Genomic DNA, 12388 nt, shown 5'->3' on the forward strand with positions numbered 1-12388 from the left:
TCCCAGTTGGCGAGTTTGAGCCCCATGACAGGTTCTGTGCTGACAAGTTGGAGCCTGGAGCCTGCTTCAGATTCTGTCTCTCTCTGTCTCTGTCTCTCTCTCTCTGTCTCTCTCTCTCTCTCTCTCTGTCTCTTTCTCTCTCTCTCTCTCTCTCTGTCCCTCCCCTGCTCGCACTCTGTCTCTCTCCCTCTCAGAAATAAACATTGAAAAAAATTAAATTCGTATACCCCAAACTGAGCTCTTAATAGACCTTTCACAAATCTTCTCTTTCCTTCTTTCCATTGGAATAAATGATAGGTCCATCCAGCTTGTTTCTCAAGAAACCTTGGACAACGTTGATTCCTACCTCACTTCCACCACTTCTCATGACATTCATTGCCAGTTCCTCTGATGTTACTACTAAAGTACGTTTCAGATACTCTTCACTTCTCCGCTGCCGCCTGGGTCGTGCCAGCTGCCAGCTCCCCCTCGGCTCCCACACCCATTCTAGCCCCCCCTCCAGTCTCTGTGCTGCAGCTGGAGTGCTCTTTGACTGAACCGCATCCTGGCACTCCTCTGTGTAGTCTTCAGGCCAGAATAACCGCTGACTAGAATCCCAGAGCCTTACTTCCTACAGTACCGCCTTATCCCAGGCTACCTCACCTTTGCACTCTGGAGCTTCTCTGTTCTGACCTTGCTCTTCCCTGTCTCAGAACCATCCCAGCTGGAATGCCCTTCCGGCTACTCCTCTTCACCCAGCTAATCTCAGCTCAGCTGGAGAGGTGGTCCTTGACTACCCAATCTAAATTGAGAATCTTCTCTTACTCTCTGTACCCTCAGCCTGTCCTTTTCGTCAATTGCCTTTTTCTCAGAGTTGGTGTGTGTATGTGATGTGTACCTCCCACCAGGCTCCCAAGTGCTAGGGGTACAGACCAGGGCTGTTTTGTTCCCGGTTTTCTGGCCTGTACCTGGCACGCAGGAACTGCTCCGTCGTCCTTGAATGAATGACCACCAGCTCCTTGCCATTGAGTATAATCGGGGAGGTGGCATGGGAACTGCAGCCTAGAGCACCGGTGGCACCCACAGTGTGGCCCCCATATGTGCCAGGCGATGCAGGGGGCACCATGGCAGTTGTTCTTTGCCAGGTGTGGGGAGATGGGGGAAAGGGGTCCAGCAGGACTTCCCAGAAGAGTTGAAGCTTGGGGTGAGAATGTGAGATAAAAAGGGAGTGAGGGGGGCCTCCCTCCCGTCCTTTATCCTGCCCTCTGTCTGCTTCTGTGAGAGTCCTTCCAGCTCTTCAGCTTTGTCTAGCCTTGCCCCAGAGTTAATCCAGGACAGAGGTCTGCAGGAGGTGTGCTGAGGGAGAGAGAAGAAAAAAGAGAAATCATGAGAAACTGTACCGTGACTCGCCTATTCATTTCCTGCCCCTGCACCCATTCCCTGGGCTTCAGGCCAGCTCCTGCAGAGAAATGGCCCAGAAGCCACGGCGAAGGGAAGGCCCTGAGGGGGTTTTGGGGTAATAGGGAGCCTCTGTGCCCTCAGCTTTTGTTTTTCTTACTCAAGGCAGTAAACATCTTTGACAGGACCTAGAAATTTCTCTGTTGTCTGTGGTGCTACAGGTGAAGAGGCAGGAGGCCTTGCTTGGGAAAGCAGGGCTGAAAGAAGAAAGTCTCAGCAGGCCCAGTGCTCACGGTGGAGATGGCCACTCGTGGCTCAGAGCTAGGTGTCCCCTCACTCCACCTCCCAAGAGGTAGAGCCTCTGATCACTGACCTGGCCCAGGAGGAACCTCCACATACTGTCTCCTGTGGAAATGCAGCTCCACAAGATGTTTGGGGCCCAGAGTATCACGGTAGGGATCAACTCTATATCTACCAGGTCATAACCACCATATGTGAAATTGTTACTAAAGGGAAATATTTTTTTTTACGTGCAAGCAACAGATTTGTAAATATAGTTACTGAACACGTACTAGATGTCAAGCACTGTGCTAATCTCTATACATGTATAATTCCTGCATTTGATCCTTCCAAGAACACTATGAGGAGATAGGCCCATTTTGCAGATGAGTAAACTGAGATTTGGAGGTAAAATAATTTTCCCGAAAGCCATCCAGTTAGTCGGGGGTAGCCCTGGGACTCAAACCCAGGTCTGATTACATACTTTAATAAGTCTTTATGATGTACTTTCAAACATAGCTTTTTTTAAAATTTACATCCAAGTTAATTAGCATATAGTGCAATAATGATTTCAGGAGTAGAATCCAGTGATTGATCCTTTATGTGTAACACCCAGTGCCCATCCCAACAAACGTCTTCCAAACATAATGGTTTCTTAAATTAGGGATTGTATACCTCAAGGCCTTTTTCCATCTTATTTTTTATTACTGTTTCTTCCATCACTGATATTTGTCCTTTTTGAAAGCATTTTTTTCTTTGAGCATTTCTCTAATTTCTTGAGTTGAATTGGAAGCAAATTCACATTATTTTGCAAATGGACACTTGGTGAATATTCACGGATACTATAAATATTAACTGCTGCTGACCATGATGAAAAGATTTACAAAAGATTGTGACTGCATTTTGATCTCTCTCAGTCTTATTTTCTCAGTAACCCATTTCTCTTTAAAATTTTGCTCTTTTGCTGAAAGGAAGAAGATTTCTCTCCCCACATCAGCTGTCATCTGCCTCTGGCTTCGGCACCTTCCAAGCCTTGAAGAAGCAACACTGCATCTTTTTGAAAAGCTAATCTCCAGTGAGAGAAATTTCCTGAGAAGGATTGAATGCTTCTTGAAAGATTCATTGCTGGTACGTGCTGGGCTTTGATGAGGAGAAAAGTCCTTAAAGAAGATGCTGGGTATCATCTCTTTTTCTCAAAACAAGGGGAAATGTAAACAAGAGAGCAATTGGCACCTTTTAAAATAATGTATCTGTATTTAGTTGTAGAAATACCAATGGTCAGGACTTTTCTGCGTACTTGGAGCATATATTGAAAACAGGGCTCTGGGATTTACTTGACTGGTGTACCTTCTATTGCATATTCACAAGAACTGGTATCAGGGCACACTGTTTTAAAACAGTATTTCTTATTTCCATATGAAAAGCTAAAAAAATTGTTTAATGTTTTTAAAAAAAAGTTTTAAAAAATCAAGATCTTACAAATGAGAGGAGGAATAAAACCCTAGAAGAAAGGTTAAAGCAACAAAAGAAGTAAGAATTCTGTAGATTTTCTTGTGTTGTAAGCCTTCCTTGGCCCCTTCCCCCATGTGGTGGCTCGCCTGTCCCCCCTTGTACTTGGGACTTCTGCTGCCTGGGAACTTGGAGGCTCACTGGGCCAAAGGGAATGGCCTCATTGCCAAATCCAGTGTCAGGCGGCAGGGCTCACAGGCAGCCCCCAGAACCTGAGGGGGCCGGGCTGTTTTCCTTTTGTAGGAGGCAACTCTGTGGAATTTATGTGCATTTTTGTAAGAGCAGGAATAAAGACGAATGCGCCCTGAAAAAACAAGTCAAAAACTACGGGAGGTGCCGTGCTCCCTGGGCATCTGTTTTACTAGAACCCCAGTGGTTTCTAACATGCTTTCTCATTAGCCTTCGTAACCTGAGGGAGATAGGACCCAGAGATTTCCTTCGTACTGTACAGATGGAGGACGTTAGTCCAGAGATGGTGAGGTCAGATCTTCCCTGGGGGCCAGGCCTGGGCCAGAGAGCGTGTCCACCTCCCCACTTGAGCTGAGGCTTGGGAGGCGGGGAGCTCTGAGGTTGGCCCGCCTCCCAGACACCTTCTGTTTTTTACAATTCAGTTGGAACTTCCTGCTGCTTAAGGGAATCCTAATCGAACCAGGTGCCTTCTTCCTGTATTCCTTGTAGGTACCCCCCAGCCCTCGGATGTCAGTGTCCAGGCTTCTCTCTTATTCCACAGGCTCCTCTCTGCCTTCACGTTCTGGGGCCTCCCAGGTGACTGTGGATGGTGCTGTAGTCATCAGTGGCCATGGGCCTTTAAGTGGCACAAATTGAACCCAACTGATTTGGAAGTTGACAGTGTTTGACAGGAGAAAAAAAAAAAAAAGGAGGGAAGGAAGATCGGGACAAAAGACTGAGAGCAGCAGAGGTTTTTTTGTTTTTAGGAAAAATACTGCTTGACCTCACCATTCAAAAGAGTTGCATAGTAAGGTGAGAAATGAGAATGCACCTTACATAATAATTATAGTAAAATTCAAAATGAATAAAGGCATTTGTTTATACAGCCCATTTCAAACATTACTTTTATTATCAGGTAAATCTCTATTATTTTTAACATAAATGTGCATGGTATAATTTAGTTTTCTCTAGTCCTTTTTTTGCAGCAAAATACAGTACCTGAGTTATTTCCTTGCTATCATGGTCCTTATTAAATTTTTTTCAGGTCCTCTCCCCGTAGAGAAATTCCAGTTCTATTGACTTTTCTGAGTTGGTTTGATTCTGCGGCTTTTCATTGGTCCTGTGGTTCTTCTCTGAACCTCCTCCATGTCCTTTTTACCTGGGGCTCACGGGCTTGAGAGCCAGGAAGCAGGCACCCCCCCTTATAGTTTGATCTCCCCTAGGCAGACAGCTTCGAAGACTCTTGATCTACAAAAGTATTTATCAGGATCATGTGTGTAGGGATTCAGAGCTTCCATTATGGTCAAAGGAGGATTCCAGAGGGTGTTATTTGGTTTAATTTATTGTGGCATTGGCAGGATGTGACCTCTCTGTGCCTTATGGTTCAAGGAGGTAATTACAGTGCAGAGTTGCAAGTCCCTGGTTGGCGTGGGCTGTTCTCCTCAGGCATCCTGGGGCTGCAGTGCCAGAAAACCAGGCAGGCTGGAAGAGGGCTGTGACGTGACTGAGTGATTAGAAGAGTAACCTGAAGAACCTGCTTCCTAATTGCATCATCTGATTCGTTTATCACAGCACGGTATCTCAGGGCAGTGACAAGGTCGTGCAGAAGTATCAGGGAGATCTCCGAGACTCCACTAGCAGGGGCCTGCTGTGTTTGCCTCCAGAAGAAACTCGATGCCTATTACATTAGATTTGGATTCTGAGAGTAATTAAAGTGTGATGGTCTACGTAACTTGTATTTTATATGGAGCACTGTTAATTATGTTTCCATCTCTTGGGACTGTCCCGAAATAGCCCTGGAAATTCTATAGTTACAAGATGCTGCAAAAACAAAAGATAAAAGTGGTATGGGTTGAACAAAAGGAAATGATCTCCCCAAATGTTCTTTGGCCTCTCGGTGACTTGAAAGTTTGGAATTTTCTTTTCTCCCTCTTCTTTTTTTTTGGTACTCCGTTTTTTTACTATTTTAAGTTTTTATTAAAAAATTTTTTTAAATGTTTATTTCTGAGAGAGAGAGAGAGAGAGAGCAAGTGAGCACGAGTGAGGGAGGGGCAGAGACAGAGGGAGACACAGAACCCAAAGCAGGCTCCAGTCCCATAGCTGTCAGCCCAGAACCCGACCTGGGGCTCGAACCCACGAACTGCAAAATCACCACCTGAGCCAAAGCTGGACACTTAACCGACTCAGCCCCCCAGCTGCCCCTTAAGTTTCTATTTTAATTCTAGGTAGTTAATAGACACTCTTATATTAGTTCCACGTGTGCAGACTTCCGTACATCACCGTGTGCTTACCGCAAGTGCATTCCTTAAACCCCATCACCTGTTTAACTCATTTCCCCATCAACTTCCCCTCTGGTAATCATCTGTTTGTTCTCTAGAGTTAAGCGTCTTTTTTTTTTTTAATTTTTTTCTCCTCTCATTTTGCTTGTTTGGTTTCTCAAATCCACGTATGAGTGAAATCATAGTTAATTTGTCTTTCTCTGACATTATACATTAAGCATTATACTTTCTGGCTCCATCCATGCCATTGCAAATGGCAAGATTTCGTTCTTTTTTATGGCTGAATAATATTCCACTGTGTGTGTAGATGTAGATGTAGACGTAGGTATAGATATAGATTGAACTGGTGTTTTTATATTCTTTGGGTAAATACCCAATAGTGTGATTGCTGGATCATAAGGTAGTTCTATTTTTAACTTTTTGAGGAATCTCTTTACTGTTTTCCACAGTGGCTACACCAGTTTGCATTCCCCCCCAACAGTGTTGAAGGTTTCCTTTTCCCGCCACATCCTTGTCAACACCTGTTGTTTTCTTATGTTGTTGAGTTTAGCCATTCTGACAGGTGTGAGGTGTTATCTCATTGTACTTTTGATTTGCATTTCTCTGATTAGTACCTTTTCATGTGTCTGTTGGCCATCCATATGCTCTTTTTAGAGAAATGTCAGTTCATGTCTTCTGCCATTTTTAATTGGATTATTTACTTTTATAACTTCTTTATAAATTTTGGATACTAACTCTTTATCAGTTATGTCATTTGCAAATATCTTCTCTCTTTCCATAGGCTGCCTCTTAGTTTTTATTGTTTCCTTTGCTGTGCATAAGTTTTTTATTTTGATCTAGTCCCAATAGTTTACTTTTACTTTTATTTATCTTGCTTCTGGAGACAAATCTAGAAAGAAGTTGCATATCTAGAAGTTGCCACAGTGTCAAAGAAGTTACTGCCTGTACTCTTTTCTAGAATTTTTATGGTCTCAGGTTTCATGTTTAATTCTTTAATCCATTTTGAATTTATTTTTGTGTATGGTATAGGAAAGTGGTCCAGTTTCATTCTTCTGCATGTTGCTGTTCAATGTTCCCAGCACCATTTGGAGAAGACTGTCTTATTCCCATTGGTTTTATTCTTTACTCTTTTGTCAAAGATTAATTGACCATATATTGTGGTTTATTTCTGAATTTTCTGTTCTTTTCCATTGACTTATGTCTATTTTTGTGCCAGTACCACATTGTTTTGATCACTACAGCTTTGTCATATAATGTGAAGTCTAGAATTGTGATGCCTCCAGCTTTGCTTTGCTTTTGCAAGATTGCTTTGACTATTCAGGGTCCTATGTGGTTCCATACACATTTTAGAATTGTTTATTCTAGTCCTGTGAAAAATGCTGTTGGCATTTTGATAGGGATTGCATTAAATGTGTATATTGGAAGACCTGGTATTTTCCATTAACACAGGGACCAATCTAATATTACCTAAATTCTAACTGCATGTTTATCTTTTTGACTTCCAAAATAAAAAGTTTTCAAAATCTGCTTACTTTTGAGACTCACTCTTTGGCTTCCAAGGGCTGGGCTGGCCCCAAGTTCATGGCCACCCACTGCATCTGGTGGCTCCTAAATAAATTGCAGTATTAACCTCAGTTTGTCATTTACAGTGCAGACTGACACTTTTCAAAGCAGATGGTCTTGTGTTTTTCTTGACAGAACACATACTTACGACCATAATCTATAGCTTCAGACCTACCTTAAAAACTAATGTCTCCAAAAGCAGTAAAAGCCACTTGCTAATTATACAAGGGTTTTTTTTTGACACTGGTTTCCCAAGGCCAACCCGAATCAGAGGGATGTTATGTTTTCCACTTACAATTCTGTCTGTGGAGCCCAGAAAGCTATTGTTTATATTCCACATTTGAATGAAAAGTGCTTGCTGGGTGGCACCGTGGCGCTGTGCTTGGCTGCCCTGCTGCATGCCAGGACCCGGACGTACCCTGGTTCCCATGCCCTTTCATTCTGCTCCTTCATTGGCCGACCCCACATGCTGCCTGCCCCTCCACCAGAGTCCAGAGGAGGTGGTCCCTCGTCTTCATAGACAGATTAGCCCACAAGAGAGAGGGAGGAGGAGAAAGGTGACTGGGTTCATTTGTTTTTGTTTTTCAGATTTTAAATATGAAAATACTGCTTGTATTCTCTCTTACTCAAAAGTCTTCATAACTCAGTTAAAATCACTCTTTATCTTGTCAAGTATACCTCAATAAAGCTGGAGGGAAAATTAGTTCTTAATCTAATAAGAACTTAAGAATAAAAAACATGAAGATATCTCAGTGCCCTCATTAACTTCCCTGGTGTGAGAGAGTATGTTCTTGTCTTCATCCTCCAAAGAGCAACTTTAGCCACTTCAAAAAGAAAAACTTCCTTTACACAAAATTCTAAGCACAGTTCCCCTTTAATAAAACATTATTCTAAAGAATTAATTCCACATCCCAGATGATGTCAGTTTTCTGTACTTAAATAACTTCTTACCAATGTTCTAGGGTTTTCTTTTCCATATTTTTCATTAGTAATCTTTTACACATTTCTTTTTTGAATTCTTTAATGTGGTGCATTACTTTAGCAGTGATCGAACTGCAAAGTGTGGTGGTGGCTTATGTTTGTAACAGAAAGGTAAAGAGCCTGCATCTCAGACAGTAGTTGCACTTCCCATTATTGACCTCTAGGGGGCACCAGACTCCCGTTTTCCCCCCCCCTCCCCCGCCATCCCTCGCCCCCTCCCCCGCCCCAGCATTGTCTTTGCAAAGAAGGAGGCCCAGATAGCAAGTGCTCCTTTCACTGTTGGGGGATTCAGGACTTTGGAATGGATCAGTCAAATGAAGGGAGAGAGAAAAAACAAAGAACAAAGCGCAGTGTTTGACCTGGGGTTTCAGTGCCACTTAGTCACTGAGCCAAGAAGTAGCAGGGGGTTGAGGGGCTATCTTCCTGCTCAAGCTGCACAAGCTAAGTGTATAGAGGCTGCTGGGCGAGGCTAGAAAAAGCTTCAGGTTTTAAGGATCATGTTCAACATCCAGAGCTGGCATCCCTTTGTCTTAACGCTCTTGGAGAGCATGGGTAAATTAAAATACAGAAGTAAGTTTGGTACTTAAGTTGTTGCTTTTCTTTAATCTCAGAAATGATACATTTATCACTAATTAAACAATTACATTATGGAATATGGGGGAGGGGGGATTGCTTGTAGTATAAACAACATCTGGTAAAGATTAAAAAGAAAGAATAATTTTTCCAAGCTCAAATTTGTTGAAAGAAACTTGAGTGTTTTGAAACAGAATAGGTCCTGAAATGTAAAAGGGATATTTACAATCTTGTTTTTAACATTTTGGAAGTAGAAAAGAAGAAAATGGCATAATAAAGCGTACATATTTATAAAGGTGCCCTATTTTATGTAATAGATATGAAGATTTTATATAATTAGATATTTTAAAAACCAAATTGTTTTTGAACTCAATAAAGGAGCCTACTTTGGAAATGAATCTTAGGAAGAATCCCCTTTTTAAAAGAGCAAAGTTGGATATAGTCACCCTTTTATCACATACATACATTCACACAAGGACCCGCCGTCAGGGTTTGGAAGCCCGGGCCTGCACTGCTGGGCCGCCCCGAGGGGAGGTCTTATCAGCCACTTCTTTTTAAAAAGCATGACCACTCCTGAGTAAGGATGAACTATATTGCAGTAGACCATGAAGGACAACTGTTCCAGGCTTCCTGGACTTCATTTTACCTCTCACCTGCCACTTCCCACTTTATCTTTTAGATAAAAATATCTATGAAGGATGATAAATGAAAAAGTCTTGAATTTTTCTGTTTCCTCACTGCCCTTTTTTTTTTTTATAAGGCATTCACTTTTGTCTGTGAATAACCTCAAATCATAGCTAATTTCCCTTCCTGGTTTATATTCTCTCTCTTCCTCCCCTCCTCCCCGTACTGTATTTCACACACACACGGAATCAGAACATGATAGAAAAGTGGAAAGATTTCTTCCATGAGAATTATGTACTTCCATGTTCTCAGGCCTCTTTTAAGTGACAAGTGGCTTATAATAATCCTTGATGAGTTGGGATGAAAATGACAGATTAGACGTCAAGGACAGAGTGAGCACGGCTATTATTTGTACAGTGGGCCTCTCCCCCACCCCCACCCCCCCGACGAGGGGTGGCGTGCCTAGAGCACACCGTCACTGTGCATTTCTTCTGTGTTGACTTTGTCTTCCCTCGTTTTGTTGAGGGATGGGAATGGGCTGTCTTAGGCAGAGAGGAGATACACAATGCATTTCCAGGTCGCATGGGAGATGAAAAGGGGATGCTCACCCAGCAGAAGCATATCTGGTCCATAGGAAGAGGAAGTCAGAGTCTGGAGACCTCCATCATCATCTTCTGTTAGTCCTCTGACATTCAACGAAAGGACTGGGGGTGGTGTGAGGGGAAGGGAAAAGGGCTAAACATGAGTTATTGATGGCCTCTTGGTGATATAGTTCCTAGACTTGAAATAATCTGTACATGGAAATCATTAGGCCAGATGGAGAAGAGCAATCAGAGCTTGGGAAGGAACAGAGTTTGGTAGGATGGAGAAAAACAGACAAACAGATGGAACCCAAGAAAGTTTCTTTCCCTCATTTTTACAGGGAAGATAATCCACTGCGTGTAGGGCTTCAGAGCTAGGATTCAAGGCTAGGTTACAGAGTGGCCTGTGGTGTGTTTATTGTAGGGTCCCATTCTACAAATAAGATAGGACACAGAGGGGTTAAATGTTTGCCTCTTCCTTCACCAAGGATGCTTTAAAGATTCAGAGGGGAAATTTATGGCTTCCAAAGAAGCATAAATTAAGACTTTAATTCTATTTGGAGAATTCTCTTGATAAGAAAAGCAGCTTAAGTTTGCTTTTGTGATTTGATGTCACTGGGACACATGCCTGGCCTGTGAGCACTCCAGACTTCATGAGGAGACTCACTGACCCTGAAATTATGTGCTCGGGAAGTGTAAAGAGTCCCGTTTTAAAAACCATCCACAAGGGCTGAGGATGAGAAAGAGCTGTTCACGGCTCTGGAGTAGCAAGGAAGACTGCTTTTTAAATCAAAATCTCTGCCACTGCTGTTTTCAGCAAGGCTACCCTGCCTCCTGGCATCTTACCTGTTGTAAAAGCTAAAATGGGTTGTACAAGCAGGTTGAGAGCAGCCAAAAGTCCAGTATCTCAGCAGAGAGTCCACTGGCATGGACAGAGCAAGCAGTTCCACACATTCTGGAGACATTTAAAACATTAGATTCAGAGGTTTTGGTAAAAAAAAAAAAAAAACACTGCATAAAATAGAAGTGTGTCCAAACTCTAGCCTTCTAAAAAACTGAGTTAGAATGTCCTTGCTTCTCCCCCTAGATTTTCACAGTAGCCCTGTTCTACACAGTGGATCATCCTCTCGTTTGCCATTTAGAAATCTGCGATCAGTGTTGAATGATTTTCTCCTAGCATCAATTTTATTGAATGGTTTTAGATTCATTAGCCCATTCTCAAAAGGAATGGTTCTGTTTTACCATTTCTAGTTTTGGTTTTCTATCAGTGCATTTTCAGGCTCTGTGTGTCTGTCTGCCTGTAGGCAATTGACAGCGTTGTTTGGTCTTAAGCACTTAAGAGGCATATTGTCCATCTATGAAAGTTTGAAAAAAAATTTGGCAAAATTGATGAATCACTTTAAGACATACAGTGTGCTGGGGGTGCCTGGGTGGCTCAGTCAGTTAAGCGTCCAACCTTGGCTCAGGTCATGATCTCATGTTTCGTGAGTTTGAGCCCCATATCAGGCTCTGTGCATGTAGCCTGCTTTAGATTCTGTGTCTCCCTCTCTCTCTTTGCTCGCACTCTGTCTCTCTGTCACTCTTAAAAGTAAACATTTTTTTAAAAAAGACATACAGTGTGCTTTTCCCTTCTTGTTTGATTTTTCCATTATGAATATATAGAAACTTCTATAATATTTTCTGGGCATTTATCCAGTGACCTCTTCATAACTGTTATTATTTACTGTGGGCCTGAGACACCGGGAGATTAACAGACTTGCCTGAGATCAAAGCCAAGAAATAGCTTGCCTCTCTTCTGTTGAACCATGGTCCTTATAGATTATTTCTTGAGTACATAATGAATTTACCAATGAGAATTTTATTTGGTCTCTTTTAGATAAAAATGCACATCAATGAAGGATAAGGGAGCATGGATTATTCTATGTAGAGAGTAGGGATTTGTAACTTGCAGAGCACAAATCCCTCTCTTCCAGTAATTAAAAGGAAGTTATCCCACCATTTTACAAGTGGCGGTGCTCTTGCCTGGAACTCTCGGAGGCAGTCTGTAGTGACGGTGTGTGAACACTAGGTGGCACACACTCAATATCACAACTCAAAACGCCCAGTGCAAACTGGAGACTGGAAAAGACAATCCGTGGAGATCAGCGCCTTTCTTTATTCAGAGTGGTCTGGAAAACTTGAGAGGCAAAGCATATCCTTTCTTCTCTTCTTATGAGAGGGCTTTGTAAAAATGTTTGCCAAAGCTGGTCAAAGACCTTCCTTAATCCATTCACATTCGGATGCTACTGTAAACTATGTGTTTCACGAATGGCATTTTTCATCTGGCTAATTCTCATGCCTTGAGCTCTGGCTGAAAAGATAGAGTACCTGAGTCAGGCCCATTTAAAGCCTTACCTAAGCTACAGTGGGTCAACTTCTGCAGATTTGAAGCATCAGAACCATCACAAAAATATT

General features: G+C 42.5%; 1 protein-coding gene across 1 annotated transcript in view; it reads left to right on the forward strand.

The window, feature by feature from the left end:
* FANCC (FA complementation group C) overlaps nt 1-12388 on the forward strand; it is a 265605-nt gene that overhangs the window by 217746 nt on the left and 35471 nt on the right. The window contains exon 9 of the mRNA XM_029920949.1: nt 2628-2784. Within this exon, the coding sequence (XP_029776809.1) occupies nt 2628-2784 (157 nt within the window). The remainder of the gene's footprint in view (nt 1-2627; nt 2785-12388) is intronic.

This window comes from Suricata suricatta, chromosome 13, assembly GCF_006229205.1.
Source record: "Suricata suricatta isolate VVHF042 chromosome 13, meerkat_22Aug2017_6uvM2_HiC, whole genome shotgun sequence".
Lineage (NCBI taxonomy): Eukaryota > Metazoa > Chordata > Mammalia > Carnivora > Herpestidae > Suricata > Suricata suricatta.